Genomic DNA, 21,969 nt, shown 5'->3' with positions numbered 1-21,969 from the left:
CTCCCCTTAAGAGCATCTTAAGAGCAGTGCACGCGCGTTCACGCTACGAGCATGTTCGGGAAACAGTCGGAAAAACTAAACGAACGATCGTGAGATGAATCGTAGAAAACCCTCTTAAGAGCGTGTCTCCGTCGTTATCGGGGAAGTGGGCCCAGGCCTATTGAACATAAATAAGTGTGAGCTTATGGCAATTAAGGAGTGTTCCGAATCTACCCTACATGGCATTCCGATAAAAAGCTAAGTATCTTATTTAGGAATAGTAATAACAAAGAACCAGCAAAGGAGGTCATTTTTGAACTTTAAGCCTATCCTATTTAAAGCTCAAAAACGTTTTAATTTTTGGCTCCTAAGAGACCTCTCATTAAGAGGGTACTGCTTACTAAGGCAGAAGGGCTCTCCAGACTGCAGCCTTAGTTTTACATCTTGACGACAAACTTTTAAAAGAGATTGACAATATGCTCTTAATTTTTTTATGGAAAAATAGGACTCATTATTTAAAGAAAACGGTTGTTATGAATTCATATGAAAATGGAGGGCTTAATTTTTTGGATTTTTGTACCCTGTTTAAGCTGAATTGGCTAATACATTTTTTTAGAAATCCCTCCTCTATATGGAATATCATTCCGCAACATTTGCTATCTCAAATGGGTGGTTTAAGTTTTTTCCTGGTTTGTAACTATAACTTTGATAAAGTCCCTGTGAAATGATCTGCTTTCCATCGCCAGGCTTTCTTAGCATGGTCTCTCATCTACAAAAACAATTGTTCTCCTCACAGCTATTACTTATGGAATAACAAGGTGATTCTATACAAGCATAAATCTCTCTTCCTAAAACATTGGTTTGATAATAATATAATATGGGTAGATCAGTTATTTCTATCAGAATATGGTATCCCTGTGACACCAGGGGACTATGCCAAAGTATTTGGTGCCATACCTTCCGGAGTCTGTATGCTTTTTAAAGCACAACAAAGAATAGATCCTGTACGAATGTCCTTGTTATCTCCATCACGTATGTCTGTAGGTAAAGTATGTTTCTCTGGTAACAACAGATGTATAAGAGCTCTTCTTCAGAGAGAGGTTACCTCAATACCATATGTAATTGTCTTCTGGTCTAATTTTGTGGATGATATTGCATGGAAGAAAGTCTGGCTCCTACCTAATCGCTATCTAATAACAAACAATGTTAAAGAAGTGTCCTTTAAGATTATTCATAGAGTTTACCCGACTAAAGTATATATTGGAAAAAGATTCAAAAAAGATATAGATGTGAATTGCAGCTTCTGTGGAAGATGTCCTGAATGGTACACTTGTTCTGGGAATGCCCCATTGTAAAAGAGTTCTGGCATGATCTGTGCCTTTTTATAGTGAATTACATTGACAAAAACTTTGAATTATTCTGGAAAAATGTGCTATTTGGTCTTGCAGATAATGAACGTAACTCGAACAGCCTATTTTTAAATGATCTGCTAATTATTATGGCAAAATGTTATATTCACAAAAATAAATTTCTAGGGAAAACACTTCATTGCTTTCAGAAACGAGTTTAAACAATACATATGTTCAATTAGATTTTCTACGAAACCAAAAGCTTTTAAAACTATTACTGTTTGTGATGTTTTTAATTTTTTTAATTAAAATAGACATTTACCCCCTGGCAATAGGTTTTATGTGTTTTGTATGTTTTGTGTGTATGAATGGTATGTTATTGAATATACATGTTGAACAGTATATGAAGTGATGGATTGCTATAACATGTAACGTGTTTTTTGCAATTAAAAAAAAAAAAGATGTCTGGTGTGTGTGTGTGTGTGTAGGAGGGGGTGTAGTCACATCACGTCACACTTGTCACTATGAGGAGGATTTGTGTGGTGCTGCTGTCCATTCAGGAACAGGGAGAGTTTGGAGAGGGATGGGTGGGTGGTTCCAAGACATATAGTCACTGAGGCGTACTGTTGCCTGGGGTTGGGGGTTAGACAGTTTGCCCCAGCATGGGGGCAGGGGGCATTTTCCTCTGACATACGCTCCTCTGACTGTTTATCACATAGTTCATAGATTCAGATGAGAACTGGGAAATCAGGTGACGGATGTGTGTTTAGTGTTCAAGAGGGGGGTTATCCAGTTGGCATCGTTGGAGATGGATGTTGCGCTGATATGTCGCAACCTATCGGCTGGAGGATAACCATGCTGTTGTAAGTGTGAAGTGAGAAGTGAATTGAATGAGTTTTTCCTAAAGCCTTGCGTCCCAAAACTTACAGCGAACATCCGTGGAAGTTCAAAACATCAGTCAATAAATAAATAAAGTGTATTTGTACGTTTTATTTTCACCATGAAATGTACCTCATTACAATTCACACATCTCACTAGGCCCTCACATTGATACCATGACTATACAATCTGTGTTATTATAGGACAAAACTATGACACTTATCAACAACCTCACAACCCCCACCCCCAAGCATGCAAAGAGTGTTGGAACCAGTACTGTGACTGAGACTGTCTATCAGCATACAAATACAATTCATAATCCATAAGCTAAGTTTGATTAGAATAGCTAATACCAATACTACTAATAATAATAACAATAGCCTACATAGCTCTGGAGAGCTGCTCAACATTGTTGACTGTGTTCCTCTATTTGTTGTCTACCAGTAGACCCAGTCCAGGAAGAGACAGAGTAAGAAGACGGAGATGGAGAGCAGGTAGAGGAGGAAGAAGGCGGTGTTTATGGGCCGGACCACAGTGTTCTGGTACCAGGCTCGCCCCTGCTCCAGCGCTGGGTTCTGCTGGGTTCTGCCGGTCTGCAGCTCCTGGAGGATGAGGCGCAGGAAGTGGCTGAGGCAGCGCCCCTCAGCCCCCTCCTCGGTGTCGGGATCAGGTGATTTCACCATGGGGAGGGTCTTGAGCTGACGGACCCCGTCCTCTCCACAGACACACCCGCTCACCACAGACGTCCTCTTTCCTGCTGGGGGGGAGGAAGGCAGCATAATCATGAGCACCTTTCCTCCACTCTCTCAGCTTGCCTGTTTGCGCTTAGACTGACTAGTTAGCCTGCACAATCTGTACATCCACACCTCTGATCACCACCATTGGTGGTGGTTAGTGAGGTTCCCCCTTCACTGTAAAGCAAAAGAATTCCCGGTCGGCCGATAACGTTTTGAGGCAGGCCTGTTTGTTCTCTGCTGTGCTCTCCAGCAGCCTGGACTGTGCAATAGCAGGATATGTATATGTCCTTTACAGGTATGCACTGCATAGTATGTGTGTACACTAAAGTGTATGTGCATGTGCGACTGCCTTCATATCTTCACCTGTATTTTGGATCTGTATTTTTGCATCAGCCTAATGAACTCCCCAACCACCAAGTCCATTAATTCCGTATAATGGGACACCTCAAAGGCTTATCCCGCTTATCGCCCAGTTGGCACTATAGGCAATAGTGATGCCTTTATAGCATGAACAAGTGGTTCAGTTATAAAGAAAAGAACTCAAACAGCACAACCAGAGCAGGCTCCATAGGTAACTGCACTGTTCCCTTGAGGAGAAGTGCATTTGGCCAGGCTACTTTTTTTTTCCAACCAATACCTGGAACTACCAAGCACAATATGTGAATTATCAACTCTCACCTCATTTTCCAAACAGTTTAAAAAATGTCTACTGCAAAACCAAACCTGTTGTCATTAGCTGGGATGATCTATAATTTGTCCTCTGTTGTTGATCTGTAATGTATGTAATTTTTTATTGTGATGTTTTACTCTGATTTGTTTTATTTATTTAACTTAACTTATAGGGACCATCAACCTATAGGGACTGGCTATAATCCTGTATATTTACATTCTTCGAAATGTTCATTAATATACACTGTCCTTTAGCCTAGAAATCTAGACGCACCCTAGCGGCAGCAAATTACATTTGCTGCCAGGGTTAGTCTAGCAAATCTCTATTGGCTTGTGAGCTGGAAAAATTAAACTTCTATCAGGCCAATCAAATCGTGTATAGAGACGTTATAATGATTGTATAATGATTGATGGCAGAGTTGCAACGGTTTGGCTTGAACAAAGAAGATGGATGTTGCTGTTGGCAAACAGCGTGACACGAGTTAAGCTTTTTTTAAGTTGGCAAAAGTTTGAACTAGCCAACTAGCTCCGCTGGTGGGAAAATGCATGGGACTCATAGCGCTGTCCTATTAGAGGGAGAGCAGCTTCACAGAAGAGAACTTCTGACGGCAAATTTGAGGAAAAGTTGGTAAACCACCCTTCTTACCTAATTTGAGGGGGCTGATTCTGAATATTTTGTTTACCAAGCTCAATTCTGAGTTCTAAGCTGCATAATCAGCATTTTAACCTAAAATAGCGATTTGTTTTGCTTATTTTTCCCTAAATTGGGTTGATTTCAAAAGTAATCACTAAAACCAATTAAAAGTGTTCTCTAAATACATGTTTGAGCGTTAAAGAAGCCATACTATAGTATATTTACGTATTTTATGGGAACATGATTACAGTTAGAATGTAAAAAAACTCGGAAATTCTAATCAAAACACAACCATATTTTTATTGCTAACATAGTGAGTCACTGGCGTTTAATGCATTTCATCACAAAAATAAGTTGCACAGATAACCTTCAACTCAGAATATATCCTACAGTACATATGAACTTAGATAGTGGGAATAAGCCTAATGCAGAACTGCATCTACTGTCAGCAACAACCGACAAGTAAAAAACATTTTAGTACACTGGATTTGGTATGTGTGCTTGCCTCCATACTAGAGCTTGATAATGTGCTCTTCTAATATGCCATTGAGCAGCATCACTTGTTGGTGGTAGAGCCTCAGATCCTCGACATCTAGAAAACAGAGTGGCTCTGGCATAGTGTTGTCATGATACCAAAATTATGACTTTGATACAATACCTGCCATAAATATCTTGATACTTGATACTGAAACTATATCCAAATCCTAAAATATCTGGAAAAGAAAGGACGCAGGCCTCCTCCAAGTGTATTGAGTCATTTGTGTTGAATTTGGTGCACTTTTGGTCAATTCTGGGTTTTAAACTTCTTACATAATTATTACTTTTGTAGTCAGTAAAATAGTAGTTTGTGTGTGATTAAGTCCTTTATTGTTTGTTATAGCTCAATTATATTGTGTGGTGTTTTGGCAATACATTACCTTTAAATAGCCAAAGTAGGCTAGGTCAGTGTTCAAATTACTGCATGCAAATCACTTAATGCTATGCAGAAGAGCCTAATCTTTAGGCCATCTGATGTAGGCTACCCTAGGCCTTCCCATGTTTATGGGATTTCTTTGACAGTTGCAAAGGGAAAAATGTGAATTTTCTTTGCTCCCAGTGTAATTTAATAAGTACGTTTCAACCACTCAGGTCTTAATCAGATAGGCCTACGCCATTATCTGTTGCAATATCTGTGTGCATTCCGACATTAGGTCTATTTCTTATTTCTTTCTTACCACATAACAAATACCATAACAATACAAAAGTTTCTTACAAACTTTCCTGCATACTTCTTAAATGTGCTGCAGTCTGATGGGTGTCCTAAAGACATAACTAGATCTTGAGCATCTATTATCAGTGCTGTTTTTGAGCAGTTTGTGAGCAGTTTTTGCAGTGATCACTACTGGACATTCCACGTTGCTAGACAACACTTGAGTGAGGATAGACTTATTTCCACTTCACAAATAACCATCGTTATCTGCAATAGCTACAGTACAGGGACATTAATCAGTTCATAGCTGAGGATTTGTCCTAGGTCCACTTCCCTTTCAGCATCATATGCAGTAATGATGGAGAACTGATGACTGGAGAATGTTTCTTTTTGTTGCACTATAAAGGATATCTTGTCTACATTTTTTGCAAATAATGCAATCTCCATAGCACTCTTCAGCACTCCTCAAACATGCACACTCTTCCATTTTTTTGCATGGCTGGAATTTGAATGATAGGAAAGAGCACCAGTGAGATGCAGTGGTGGGTAGAGTACTGAAAATCTATACTCAAGTACAAGTATATTTACTTCCTTCAAAATCTACTTGAGTAAAAGTAAATATTCCAATTGGACAAACCTACTCGAGTAAAAGTAAAAAAGTACTTATTTATGAAACTACTCAAATTACAAGTTACTTTTCATTTTTGTATTGATGTGCTTGGATCAGTGAAAAAGACATAACAGGCCCTATTTTGGTGATCTAAAACACATGGTCACTTGCAGATAGCTTAAATACATTTTGGGGTTTGTCCAGTCCACACTCGGGGTGGTTTTGTTATCAAACGTCAGGCGCCTGGTGCAAAAACCAGGCACCTGGTGCTTAAACCAATCAAAATGACACCTGTCATTCCCTTTAGAAGCAAGCACTGCAACTTCAAACAGCGCATCTGTATTTTGATAGTCAGTGGCGCATTTGAAGGAATCAAATTGAAACACAACTACCAAAGGAGGGAGAGAGAGAGAGAGGAAGAATGGTACAGGGAGATGATAGCTGGAACAAGTTACCAACTATTACATTTTGGTTAAGCAATCTACAAAATCCCATACAATAATTGCTGCATATAATCAGTTGTCAACCCTTCCTGAAGCATACATTCTACTAGTTATACCATGCAGGGTCTCCAACCTTTTTGGGATTGAGGGCTACCTGAAGGATCCAAAATCATAGGGCTACTCATTTGAGACAAACAGACCCTCACTTCTTTTTTGCGAGGGTGATCCTCCTAAATAATAGACCTATGTGATTTTTACATTTAAGTTATCAATATTATGTAGGCCTATGAGCCTTTATATATTAAGCAACTGTATTTTTATCTGATTCTTCAATACATCTATATCAATATGCAACACTGACCGTTTTTGTTCAGTTAGTTCAATTCAAAGTTTCCATGAGGAATCTGATCTAATTTTTTAAACGAAAAAAGCCATCTTTAATGCAATTAATAATGTGGATTACAAAAAGCATGCCCACCATTCATAATTCAGAGGTTGTTTAAGTTCTGATTTCAGTGAACAATTCGGTTGTAACATTTCAATAGCAATCACCAACACCAGACTAACTTATGAAGACGCCTTATTGCACATCTGAAATCTCTCCATGATCTGACAGTCCTATTGGTATGCATGCCACAAGATTTTCAACGCTATTGCTACACCAGTAGGCTACGGAGGAGAAAGGGCCCGTGACCTAAAGCAATTGTTTTACAGTCCTTGAACAATCATGCACGAACCGTACGGACACGGAATAGCCACAGAACTTTTGCAGAGATATGCTTGCATTGGCTACACCAGATGAGCAAGCTAATATAGCCAATATTACAGATGTATGGTCTACAATTAAATATCTATTTAAAAATACACAATGGAGGATGTTTTAGAGCGTGATCTGCAGGCGACTTGTTGGCTATTTTTAGAAAGTGCGCTGTGGGCGCCGTAAAGGCATCCCGCAGGCTATTTTTAGAGACCCCTGAGTTATGTCAAGAAATAGCCTTTGTTTCAGTCGAATACAGCTAGGACTAGCTCGCTAATAAGTAGCATTACGAGAACCACTGATAGAAAACAATGCAATTTACCTCAACATTTTAAAGGCTGATATTGTTATGCTTAGGCTGACACATTCCTTTCATTATACGGTTGTCTCCCTTCCTTCGCATGGGACGGAACAGTGTTGCAGATGTGGCCAGACGTTGACCATGGGAGTGGGGGCTGCTTTTGGTAGTAGGCTACTAACGTTCATCTCTGCATCCATGGCGTTTCTAGTCCTCAGTACCAACGTAACGGCCGACTCGTCTCCTCTGCTGTGTAATCGCAACAATGTTGCAACCTAGGGAGGGCATGTCGCTAACGTGTATGCTTGTATTCCAGTCAACGAAGATATGTGTAGCCTACTTCTATCGAAATACTCATTTTAATGAAGGCCCAATGGGAAATGTAATTGAGTAAAGAGTACAATTCTAGTTCAAATATTTACTCGAGTAAGAGTAAAATTACAGCCTTAAAAAAGGAATGTGGAAAGTATTCGTTACCCGAAAAAAGTACTTTTTTACTCATTTGCGTTACTTGTAACGCGTTACTACCCACCACTGGTGAGATGTTTTAACTAGGCAAGCACAGTCGCCTTTACAGTAAAAAAAAAATACAGTGTAAATCCTCTGTAAAGACTGACAACTGTACATAATAGTTAGTGACAAAGTACTTTCTACAGAAAAATGAGCAGTCACCTACTATTCTATCAATTTATTATCAAGGAATCTATTTTGTTTCTAAACTTCATACTGAATTTTAGCTATTATTAGGGCCCGAGCACCGAAGGGCGCAAGGCCCTATTGTTTTTGTAAGGATTATTATTATTATTCTTATTTATTATTATTATTATTATTATTATTATTCTACTTTTTTGCTTTCCTGTTTTTGAGGTGGTTAACATGGTCGGAAACTCTCGAAATTTTGCACACACATCAGGTGTCACGCAACGCAGTTAGGTACAAGAGCTTGACCCTGGGCGTGGCGCAGGGACTCGCTAGCGCCCCCTTAGGTGACTGTTCCTGTGGTTGGCAAATATTTTGAGGTGGTTAACATGGTCGAAAAGTCTTGAAATTTGACACACATCAGGTTTGGCCCTGGGCATGGCCCAGGGACTCGCTAGCGCCCCCTTACGCCCCCTTAGGTGACTGATCCTGAGGTGGGCATATATTTTCAGCTACACACACCAAATTTGGTAGGTGTCTGTATCTCCCCAAGATAAACAACTTTCATATGTACAATGCATTAGCCACGCCCAACAGGAAGTGAGGTATTTGGGATTTTATGCAGACTAATATGTGATGAAATATGTGTTGAATTGTGATCCCAAAAGAGGTACTTCCCATGGGTGAAAACACATGAAATTTGGCACACCAAGTGGTACAGTGAATAGACAGGGATAAAAGCTTGGCACCGGGCGTTGCCCAGGAACTCCATAGCGCCCCCTTACGTCACAGTGACTTGTGGTTGGCATATAGTTTTAGATACACACACCAACTTTTGTATTAACATGCCATTAGCCACACCTACAGGAAGTGAGGTAATTTTGTGCGTTGTGGACATGATACATTTTAACATAGCCTACTCCTCCTAGACGGTTGATCCGATTCATGTCAAAGTTGGTATACATGACGCCAAGATGTTTCTGATTCTAAATTGTGAAGCTTTTTTTTGATATGTTGTAATTTGACGAAATGGCAAAATTATTCATTTTAATACCCTTCCACACAAACAATAAATGTGACATAATTCACCATGCATGGCTTGAAATGTTTTAAATTTCACAGGTTATTCAATACCATGTTAATGATAATTTTCACATGCCCATAATGCATAGCGCCACCAACTGGCAATCATCTGACACACTGATGTCAGATGATCAATTTCAACATACTGCTCCTAGACGGTTTGTCAGTTTCATGTGAAATTTGGCAAACATTATGCCAAGATGTTGCTGATGTTAAATTGTGAAGGGATTTTTGATATGCTGAAATATATTGTGGTTTTAATATCTCACCACATAAACATGAAATGTGTCATAAAGTCACAGTGCATTGAATGAATGGTCTGAAACTTCTCAGGTTAATAGATATTATGATTATGATGATATCCAGACACCCAATGGGCCTGCCTGGCATAGCGCCACCACCTGGCCAAGCAGGAAATGTGCCAGAAATGGACGATGTCTTAACTGATTAATCTGAAACTTTATAAAATATTGGATATTATTGTGATGATATTCACATGTGTAATTCAAATGTCTAATATAGCGCCACCATCTGGCCAAAAAGTGTATCAGAAATGTTCTTTGCTTAAAATGAATAATCTGAAATTTCTCAGGTTAATTAAATTATGATTATGATGACACACAATGGGCCTACCTTGCGTTGTGCCCCCAAATGGCCAAGCAAGTAAATGTGCCAGAAAATAACATGCAAAAACAAATAGCACACACATTAAATATGTACATTTTACAAATGCACCACGTCGGTGCTTTGTTGGATTCTGAAATGTCACGGGTTGCGGCCCGCAGGTGCTCGGGCCCGCCATTGCCGCTTGCGGCTATATTTTCAATTTATATTTTAATTTTAACTTATTTTAATTTGCTACTTGAAGGTCATTGGGGTAATTCCTGTCCTGTCCTATAACATATCTGATACATAAAGAGTATATTAATGCCTTATTTTTTGCAATTCCTATGGTATCTGATGGTAAAACCAAAAAGTATGTGAATTATGCTAATTATGCTAATTAGCAACCTTAAAACTCAAAATTGATCTTGGTAAACAAAATATTTGAATTCAGCACCCTCAAATTGTGTGAAATAGCCCCTTTACCGACTTTTCCTCAAATTTGCCAACAGGACTTTTTCTGAACGTTTGTTAGCTATCTGCTCTCCCTCTATATTGCGTGCAGAGGGAATTTGAAAGACAACCGATTATCCCGCCCCTCGGACTGAGCACTGCCAACGGTGAGTGCCCAGACCCTACATTTTAATGTGGGTCTGGCTCGTCAGGCTACTTATATAGCCTTAAGCCTTATATAGCCTTAAGCCTTAATTATTAAAATAATTAAACTTTAAACTTTAAAAAGAAATCGACATGTTCAGTTTGTTGTACTACTTTCTTTGGTCCTGACAGTGATAAAGTTGAGGAATTAGCTTGTTTACAGTTGATTCCATTGTTGCGTAGCCTGCTTCCAGGCTCAACCGTTTTTTTACCATGCAGATCTACATCATAGGTGTCCTCTTATTTAGAATTAATAGCCACTCTGGCATGCAGCCAATCAGAGAAGAGTATTTCTCATCTCTGGGTGATAAATATACATATCTGAATCTATATCTATATTTGTGTTTGCCTGATGTGTGTCCCTCTGTCTGTGTCAGTGAAATGTTGTAATGTAATGATGATGTGATGACAGCATGAGATGTGATGCGTACCGGTGTCGTTGTTGGGGAGGCCCTCGGGGCTGGGGGCCCTTCTGCAGCTGACGCCCCTGCCCAGCCGTCTGGCCTGCTGTGTGGAGGCCCTCTCCATCAGGTACACCACCAGGATGGTCTCCAGCACACTCAGCAGCATGAAGGCAAACACCACGATCACATACACCGCTGGGACACAAGCCCACAGGAGAGGGAAGGAGAGAGTGTACGTTAGTAGGAGAGATGGTATGTTAGTGTACGTTAGTAGGAGAGACGGTATGTTAGTGTACGTTTAGTAGGAGAGACCAGACATGTGGACTCGAGTCACATGACTTGGACTCGAGTCAGACTCGAGTCATGATTTTGATGACTTCAGACTTGATAGTATATTTTTTACTACCATATTTCTCTTGAGACTTAATCAGGACGATGCAGGTCAGAATCCAGGCTTTATTCTTTTCAATGAGGGGCCTAGTGCCCCTCAAGGGAGAAAAGTACATGTTTGTGTCACCCCATCATGGGTTTCACCAGATTCTCAATATTCTCTTCTAACTTCTCTGACTAACAGAGACCATATTTAAAGTTACACACAAAGAAGGAGTGACCTCTAGGTCCAACCCAGTTTGAATATGCAATAGAAAGGGAGGATGAGGATTAGGCCTTCATCAGGTCTGGTCAGCTTCTATTATCTTTTAATTAAAACTACCCCCTTTCCTGGGAAGTCCTTCAGAGGCTTGGACACATGCTGTTCTACAAACATTCACACCTTGGTGATGGGCAAAAGGCATAAACAATGGATACACTGCATACAGACCAAAGACACACACACAGGGTACACATGGGTACACAATCACAAATGACCATAAGAACTATACAGTCTTCAAGTCATAAAGACTTGAATCATTAAACCATTCACATAAAATATGAATACAAAATATTCCCTTCAATTCCCCCTTTTCAAGTCCTTAAAGACTTGAACATCTAAACTTGCTTACATAAATTATGAATCAGCTTATTAACAACAGAGGACTTTTAGGGTGTGGAAGGAGGTTACAGATAAAAATAACAACAGTAGAAAGACTGACATCGTCTATCATAGAAACAGCTAAGAAAATGCAACCAAAGCCAGTTTCCATTCTTCGTGTGGTGCACAATGTTTAGTATGTGTATGTGTGTGCAAAATGTGCTTAGGGCGGCGCTTGGCTCTATTAATAGGGGGCGTTCCCCCACACCCTGTGTTCCTCTTCTTTTTCTTCAATGTTTCCTTCTCCAGTTAAAGTATACCAACAAAATAAAAATTCTTTAGTCTGAAGGTCAGGGTCGACTACCTGGAACCTTCGGATCCTTGCTGTTTTTGGGGGTTATTCTGCCCACAGCAGGTCCACTATTCTACCAATCTTTCTCGTGATGTTCTGACTAAGGTCCTTTTGTGGGATGGTACACAGGACTTCCAAATGCTGCTCTCCCAGGAACACTGAAGTCTGCTGGGGTCTCCAGGGGAGGTGTTGGTTGCTTTCCCCCTTTCGATAAGTTGTGTCTCGTCACACTTCTGAAGCCAGCGGGGGAAGTGAGATATGCGTCGTTAGGATGTTTCTGGGTCTGCGACTGTCTGAGTCTGTAAACAGATCTTGCAAATACATGTAGCTTTGGAGCAAAAGGTTTAAGCTGTCATTCCAGTACTAATAAGGAAATGATTATTCAGTGGAGTTCAACATTTTTCAAAGATGACGTCAGCTGCAGTCAGGTCTGTCTTGACCTCTCAGTTATACCTCCAAACACGCAAACAATACAGTACATGAACTTTGAGGCTTGTGATGCCTCAGAACAGAATTCCTAGTAATAGCAAAAGGTTTAAGCTGTCATTCCAGTACTAATAAGGAAATGATTATTCAGTGGAGTTCAACATTTTTCAAAGATGACGTCAGCTGCAGTCAGGTCTGTCTTGACCTCTCAGTTATACCTCCAAACACGCAAACAATACAGTACATGAACTTTGAGGCTTGTGATGCCTCAGAACAGAATTCCTAGTAATAATGTAAACATTTCTTATGACGGGTAACAAAACATCTCGTCCAAATCTAATAAACAGTGTTCTTGAGAAGTACAAGGTTCAAGTCCTCAACCTGTAATGTAACAGGCTATTTACACACATCACCATTGTTAAAAACCATCAACATGGTAAGGGTCTGTTTGTAGACATCAACTATCATCCGGTGATGGGTGGCTAGGAGAAAAGCTTGTAAATGTATGAATTAAATCATTACAAAACAACAAACAAACAACATAAAAACTAGAATTGCGGTTCCGAGGAACTGCAAGAGTGGGTTTGATCAGTGGCACGGAACTCGGCCTCATCCAAGGATTCCAACGGTACCTCATTTATGAAAATCGGGCACACGGATCAAAAGTTGTCTGCATTAACGCAACATCCAATAAGCTAAAACGCATAAATAACATGGTTGCTATGCTGGTTGCTATGGTGGTCGCTAGGTTGACATTACAGGGGTGGTTTCTAGGTTGTTGCTAGGGTAATTAGTTAGTTGCTAGTAAGCCATCTTAAGCTGACTGCATAAAGTGATTATTTTAAGAGATACATTTTCAAACCAGAACTGTGTATAGGTCATGGTTAAAAACGTATCAGAATCTCAGAAATAATCACGTAATGCAGCCAGTTTAAGATTTTTTAAGAAGTCAGATTTTTTAAAGGCAATCAAATTTCTGCTGACTCTCTTCTGGCTGCGGTTAAAGGCCAGCGCCTGCTGAGAGGCCTGAAGGGTCAGTTCTGAGGTTGTTGGCTGCTGGAACCGAAAAAAGGACTGCATTTTCTTAAAAGACAATGTGACTGAAGTGCGGGCAAAGTTTGCACAGAAATGTACGATTTTTCCCACCCTCATCGACCTTGTCATAAAACTTGTTTAAATGATCACACGACGCCTCCTTGCTGCTTTGTTGTCTACATCAGCATTTCTCAAACTTCTTTGACCTGAGGCCCAGTCAAGGCATACTTTGGGGTCATAGGGCCCACCTACATGAACCCACCCCCTCCTCCCAACCCCTATCAAATTGTAATGATATCACAATTATTATTTTTATACTATATTGCCTACATGCACTTCAAAACAGTCAATGTTTAAAGTGCTAAGATTGTTTACAAAAGTTTGTGAAAGCATGCACATCAGAGTACTGCTTTACTAATGTAAAATATAATTAGGCCTACACTAGTTTCATTGTTTTTGCATTGTTGCATGATTGATATGCTATTTAATTACATTTCATTTGAATGCCTGAATGTAAGAATTCAGGAAACACAATACCAGCTTTTAACATTTCTGTTGTTAGTTTATGTAAATCACATAACACATGAACTGTTTACATACTACTGATAGCCCATTACTGTACACAATAATACTGTGCCCATTCATTAACATATATTAAACATCAGGCGTCTTGTTTACACATTTAAACCATATTTGCACTTCGAATTTCGCTTCCAAACTGTAATAACTACATCTACAAAGTCTAAAGAAGATAACCATGTAGTCTGTTCATAGATAAGATCAATTTTGACAGAACTACAGACTTCGTGAAAGTAGCCTAGTAGTCCTACATAAAAGGCTCCATATTCACTTCATTGCAAAATCGCGGTTGGTCTGTTTACACACTAAAACCATATTTACACTTCGAAATTCGCTTCCAAATTGTAGTAACTACATCTACGAAGTCTAAGGAAGATAACCTTGTAGTCTGTTCAACGATACGATACATTTTGACAGAACTACAGACTTCGTGAAAGTAGCCTAGAAGCCCTACATAAAAGGCTCCATTAACTTCATTGCAAAATCGCGGTTGGTCTGTTTACACACTAAAACCATATTTACACTTCGAAATTCGCTTCCAAATTGTAGTAACTACATCTGCGAAGTCTAAGGAAGATAACCTTGTAGTCTGTTCAACGATAAGATACATTTTGACAGAACTACAGACCTCGTAAAAGTAGTACCTAAAATTAGTGTGATAAATGGCCATCACGTAGCCTAAAGCATATAGCACTAGCATATGACAACAGCAAATAGCTAACGTTTACGTTAGCCTAACTTACTTATCGTTGACGTTGACCCGACACGTTTATAAGTTAGACTATAGACTGATAAGGACGTCCATCAAAATTCCGTGTGTATCCTGTGTATCTTTCGTGCTGCTATCCTGTTGCCTTTTCCCTGTTGTTCCGGCAACAAGGTTTTTACGCGATATTTGCCACATCCCAGAGAGTTGTTGTTTGGTGGGTCAGGTGACGAGCCGTCGAATCACAGCACAGCACCCAGAATGCATTGCAACACACCGTCTAGAAGGGACTCAGCGTTAGGTGGGCTTTAAATAGCATACAGAACCTATAGTAATATAATGTTGTCTGTAAGCTCCACAGATCGTGGCAAGACAATTGAATTGATTGTGGACTTCTTGCTGGGCAACGATGAGTAACTTGATTAGTGATGTTGCGTGGATATGCATGATATCTGTATGTAAGTGTGTTTCTCAATGTAATAATCTATACAACTGTACCCATGACTAAGTTCAAATGGAGCTAGCTGGGTATAGGACTGGGCTGAATGGATTGGTGAAATACTTTATTTATTTATTTTTTTAATGACCTATATGAACATGGTTTAGTGCTGGCAAGGCATTGAACTGGGCTGAATGGATTTGGAAAATATATATATATATTTTTTAATGACCTGTATCAACATGGTTTGGCTTTAAAAAAAAGATGAGACAGCGCTTCGCTTCGCGCTGTCTCATCTTTTTTTACATTACCTTTACACTTAGTGCTGGCAAGGCATTGAACTGGGCTTCATTCAAGGATTCCAACGGTACCTCATTCATGAAAATCGGACATACGCGTCAAAAGTTACATGCACACACCTTCATATACACAGACAGCCCAGCCCAGCCCATTAGAGCTCTGCCAGGTGGCTTAGAACTCTTCCAGGTGCAAGCTTAAGCAATTAGAGCTGTGATGTCACAATCGAATTAGAATCCTTGAACATTCCGCCATTCATTTCAATGGGGCCGAAAAACGCAGAAAAACGGGAATACCGCGAAAACGACAAGGGCCAGCGACACGAAATTAACAAGCAAGTTACACCGGTTCGGGCCTGAATTTTTGGAGTTCGAACCGCGTCGATAGCTCAAACGGTCTAGGAGCAGTAGTTCGGCCAAAAAGTGGGTGAAAAGGAATAATAAATAAAGTAAACTTAAGAAGAACAATAGTGGGCTTCAGCCATGCTGTGGTCTTGCTGGATCAAACCCACTAATGAAACTTCAACCCATATGTTTTCTAATGAAATTAAAATATATCAGCCGTTAAGGCAAGCAAACAGACCATCAGAAATTAAACCAATGAGAACAAGGAAAAAATAAAATTAAAATAAAATAGCAACACAGCCAGAAAAGGCTCAAATGAGGATTATATAAAATTATCCTCCTGTTATCTTAGCACCTATAATGGAATTGGGAAATCTGTAACCATATCATCTGAGCAACAAGTATTCCTAGTCAGGACAAGCTGAAAAGGAAATCAAATGAAATAAACCGTAGCATAAAGAAATAAAAGGTGCAATAGAATAACAAAAATAAAATTCAAAGTCAAAGAGAATCAAATCAAAGAAAGTATAGAAATGATATTAGTTACTACCAGCATCTGTACAGCCTAGGTGCTTTAAAGCAACAGCAACTTACAGAGTCAAGCAGTGTCCTGCAGTTTCACATGTCAACAAAAGTATGCAAATGTTTTCAGTTTCTCAATTGGAGACAGTCACACCTACAGTATGGGTCTTGAGGGTCAGTAAAACAAAACATTAGGCATTCAAAACAAAATGACAATTTGAGCAATAAAACCAGTAAACTTAGAAAGTATTTCAAGTCAATACCATCTATCTCCCCCTTTTTATAGTTTCTTAACTATAACCAAATAAAAGTCATTTCAAACATAAAGAAACTCAAGTTGTGGGTATGAATCCATTCAATTGAACATTTGCCCACATCAAACAAGGCGTAAACATGTAGCAAACATTTCCCATTGGCATACAAGCAAAAATAAAAATCTGTCTTAACATGTTAAACCCCAAAAGACAAAATAAAGAAAGACAAATGGTTGAAATCAACAATGGTTTATATCTCCCCAGTGAAGTTCCTTTGTGTCCATGGGGGAGAAGCTGGGGGGTTGGTTATAGAATACAGTGGTGCTAAAACAAAGGCAGTGAGATAAGATAGCAAAAGGTGTGAAAACTTTTGACCCAAGAAAACAGACAAAAGAAAGAACATAATTTCAACAGTTCAAGACTTAAAATAAAGTAGGCCTAAAACATCATAAACAGCAATCCATTTCAGCTGGGAAATAAAAGTTACAGGAAAAGAAAAGGTACTTGATACTAAGTCCTTGATCCTGCTAAGATTATAAACTTGCAACAATTCCTCACCCATACATTTCAAAACAGAAGGACTTGAAACAAAAGTGGAAACAGACACATACAAAGAAATAAACAAATTTCACACACACAGGGCCGGCCCACACGCGCATTCATTCATACTGGACACACAGACACACACAGCTCCATGGAGCTGGGGGACAACTTTAAACGGGCTGCAGGAAGAATTTCCTGCTTAAAAAAAAACGGAACAAAAGAAGTTTAGTCAAGCCTTTTCAGTTAGCTCATATTAGCTCACAAAGACATCTAGACGCCCCTAGCGGCAGCTAGTTAGCTCAGGCGTACTTAAAAGAGGCCTAACCATGCTCTCTTGAGGTTATGCTATGTTTGCACACTTGAAAAAGGTTATTACGACATGAATCCTGGTTTGATCATCCATCATAAGTCTCCATAATTTAAAAAGTTATTATTATCAATCCAATTTCAAATTAGTTGTATTTTATCAATTTGAAGAACACAGTATCATATCCACTCTAATGTTTTTACTTTAAACGGTGGAAAGCGTCATTCGATGCCCCAACTATTACATTACGCTTTCAGTTCAACATCTTCGTACGGCTACTTCAAACTGTGATCTTAGTTACACAATCTAAAGATGGTTTCATACATCTGTTATGACCAGCAACACTCTTATGCAATTTCATTTTCAGGTGAGAGTCTAGGCAAGCAGTCCCCCCAAATGTAGCCTTAAAAATGAGGCGTGGCCAGAACCCCAGCTACCCTGAAAAGTTTAATCCGATAAACTCCAGATTGTGTCCATAGGACCGAATATGTTTCTGTCTAAAACATACATGGCTATTTCCAGAACTATTGTTCTAACGCCAGTCTCATAGAGACGAAAGTATTTTCAATAATACTTACGGGCCATTTACAGGAACAAAACAAGCTTGTTACTAACGCCCAACAGAGCTCCCTACTGGAACCCGATAGTCTGACAAAAACTATATAAGACTCAACTCCCCAATCTCACCACCAGAAAATATCAATTGCCTTACCTTAAGAGTGTGCCGTCAAAACACGATGTTGAAGATCTCTTTCAGCAAAACGTTGAATCCAATTTAAATCCAAAGTTTTTATCTCGGTGGAACCTCCATAACTGATAGTATATTTTTTACTACCATATTTCTCTTGAGACTTAATCAGGACGATGCAGGTCAGAATCCAGGCTTTATTCTTTTCAATGAGGGGCCTAGTGCCCCTCAAGGGAGAAAAGTACATGTTTGTGTCACCCCATCATGGGTTTCACCAGATTCTCAATATTCTCTTCTAACTTCTCTGACTAACAGAGACCATATTTAAAGTTACACACAAAGAAGGAGTGACCTCTAGGTCCAACCCAGTTTGAATATGCAATAGAAAGGGAGGATGAGGATTAGGCCTTCATCAGGTCTGGTCAGCTTCTATTATCTTTTAATTAAAACTACCCCCTTTCCTGGGAAGTCCTTCAGAGGCTTGGACACATGCTGTTCTACAAACATTCACACCTTGGTGATGGGCAAAAGGCATAAACAATGGATACACTGCATACAGACCAAAGACACACACACAGGGTACACATGGGTACACAATCACAAATGACCATAAGAACTATACAGTCTTCAAGTCATAAAGACTTGAATCATTAAACCATTCACATAAAATATGAATACAAAATATTCCCTTCAGACTTGACTTGATCAAAATCGGCATGACTTGCGACTCGACTTGGACTTGAATACTATTCACTCGAGACTTGACTCGGACTTTGCCTCTTTGACTTGTAATGACTTGACATGTCTCGAGTCAAAAAATACATTTTCTGATCGTGGACCAGTCACCCCAGAGATGCTTTCACTAGGGCACCAAGAGACAGAGGAAGGACCAACATTAAATAAATAGTGGCTTTACTGCAAACTGATTTGCACTCTTGTTAGATGTTAGACATGTTACAATGTCAAAATGCACCAACAGCATGTTACATAAAGATGATACTTTTCGGGTCCTCTCCATTAAGATCCAACTTGAAAGTATGCTAGCCTACTCCATTTAATTGAGAACGCGTCTCAGCGCGCACAAAAGGGAGAGAAAACGAGTGGCAGGTTCCAGCTGCCCTGTCATTGTTGATGATGATTGATATCTCCTTATATAAGAGAGGTATAAAAGGAAATCATGAAGAGCTTAGGGGAAATTGTGGGTTTATCCGGTTCTCACTAAACCTTGAGAGTCAGGGCACTTTGACATAGGCTGCACTCACTGTGATTTGGAAAATGGACAAGAATATGAAGAGTAGTTTTTGCCTTTGTGTAATAGAACTGGTGAGTCTTTTGAAGTCTTCAATAATTCGTTTAACATGAAGCACATGATATTAGGCCTATGCCGATTGAAACGCATTCCACTTGTGGCTACTGGCTACCAGGCTCATAATTCATAATTGCAAACAGAAAATGTCTAGCAAGCATCATGTCATTACATGCTTTTATTTCCAAAGGAATGAAAGCTGTTTGTGCCAGCTTATCATTGTTAATATTATGCTATACACGTGGCACAAACAATGTTCGAGTTTGTGGACTAGCCATAGCTAATGGAGCGGGAAAAAAAGATCATTATGGGGAACGTGAGGACAGTGGCACACAATGGGCTTAAAGTGACAGTGCACCATACAAATGAGTTAAACAGCATCACATGTGTAGTAGCCTATTTAAGAAATTAATACTTTAAAACAAAATTACTGTGTCATTATTATCATTTACATAATATAAAGTTTTACTTTTACCTTTGTGGTTACTCAGTTTTGTGATTTATGCTGTTAATATGCCATATAAGAAGCTTTAGTCTTTAGGGAGAAAATTTACTTTTTAATCACAATTAATCTAGATTTTAGATTAATTCATTTCAAAATATGAGATTAATTAATTAGTTATTTTTTTATTCGTTTGACAGCCCTAATAAAATCGTAATTAACCGCAACATTTTACTAATGTAGCCTATGTGACGATTCTTCTTCGTCACCATTTATTGTAATCATTAACCATGACCTTGCCTTTATCAGTTGCCACTGGCAGACAACCTAATAAATTGTTTGCAGGCAAATCTGTGGCCTAGCGCAGTGAAATGCAATCAGTCAAATTATTACTCATCCTTACAGTGGACGCCGCAATTTGGAAAAACAATATATATTTGCTGCTGTGCTGAGTGCCATGTAGCTATCCGTTTCGTACAGTATGCTCATGCGTATATTTCACAGGTATGTGGATGCATATAGAGTGGTGAAGTCCCGCCCCTTCCGTTTGCCTCCATGGGACCTATCTTTCAAAAAAATTTGAACGGCAGTCTATGGCGAAAAATAAATTCTTTTCTGGTCCCGGTTGACTTGTGCCTTGAATTACCCATATGATGTTTGTCCATTTTAAAGACAATTTTTCATGTAAAGACATTTGCAGTTTGTTTCGTAACTATTGAATTACAACATTGTGAAAGATCGTAATTCCAACGACTACAAACCCATCAGTCGCGCTAGTGACGTTAGCTCATTCACAGCCACACTAGATTGTACAAGCATACCAGCAACAGGTCTTAATTGGGCTTTCCTTGCCGAAGAAAATACCATGAGTCAGAGGATTAAACACATCAGGTACGTTGTATTCGTCCATAGACTGTACATTACATACTGTTAAGTGACATAGCAGGCAGCCAGATGCAACCGTTAACTAACATAACAGCTCTTATCGTTTCATTACGTTGGTGACGTACATCGTTCGAGACGAGAGATGTAGTCCACTGAGTGGATTCGCACAAAACCAACATAACTTTTGAAGTCTATCGAACAACAGTACTTTCTTGACGTGAAAAATTATCTTTTAAATTCACACACATCATATGTGAAATTTGTGGCACAATTCAAACTGGACCAAAAAATAATTGTTATCTCTCCATTAACTCCCGTTCATAATTTTTTGAAAGATAGGTCCCATGGACCGGAAGTAGAAGGGGCGGGACTTCACCACTCTATACATGGATTTCTATGGAACGTCACGAAAACATGCGTGCGCAACCAAGAGGCAGAAAGCACCACAGAACAGGATAGAGCAATGCAAAAGAGCAAAAGAATAAAATGAGTTTTTGTGCTGAAAACTGCACCAATTCGAAATCACGATGGCTAGAGAATGTTAAATATGTTCAATATCCATAACGGAATGCATGTCTTCGCCAAAAATTACAAAATACGATGTTATATTAGTAATCCAAATGAACGTCAAACTTTGAAATATAGTCTGAAATGAGATATTATTATCATTGAGACAACAGGGGTATACAAAAAAATCCGATTGTAGCTTACAGCAGCCGACTATTTAGGTTAAGTTTATAACGTTGTGGACGGCCACCAAGCGTCTTCTGCCTCGCGGCTGCGCGCGCATCTAGTTTTGTTGGTAAACGGGAAACCCGTGTATATATCGTAAAAGATTTCAAGACAGAAACATTGAACATATTTTAATCTGTATTTATAAAAAAATACTGTAGATTAGATTGATGTGTTAAAATTATGATTGATAGTCTAATAATGGCATTATT

At 39.2% G+C, this 21,969-nt stretch overlaps 1 protein-coding gene across 1 annotated transcript in view; it reads right to left on the bottom strand.

Annotated features, from left to right (window-relative positions):
• Positions 1–2,644: 2,644 nt before the first annotated feature.
• Positions 2,645–21,969, bottom strand: part of LOC143102958 (5-hydroxytryptamine receptor 3A) — a 30,793-nt gene continuing 11,468 nt past the window's right edge. The window contains exons 9-10 of the mRNA XM_076266751.1: positions 10,958–11,125; positions 2,645–2,961 (exon numbers count right to left, since the gene is read on the bottom strand). Of these exons, the coding sequence (XP_076122866.1) occupies positions 2,645–2,961; positions 10,958–11,125 (485 nt within the window). The remainder of the gene's footprint in view (positions 2,962–10,957; positions 11,126–21,969) is intronic.

This window comes from Alosa pseudoharengus, unplaced genomic scaffold (genome assembly GCF_046254945.1).
Source record: "Alosa pseudoharengus isolate Yale_2024_CS ecotype anadromous, Long Island Sound unplaced genomic scaffold, YU_APseudo_1.1 YU_APseudo_1.1_scf_4, whole genome shotgun sequence".
NCBI lineage: Eukaryota > Metazoa > Chordata > Actinopteri > Clupeiformes > Clupeidae > Alosa > Alosa pseudoharengus.
The sequence above is the reverse complement of the archived record's forward strand: the minus strand, read 5'-3'. Positions and strand labels throughout refer to the sequence as shown.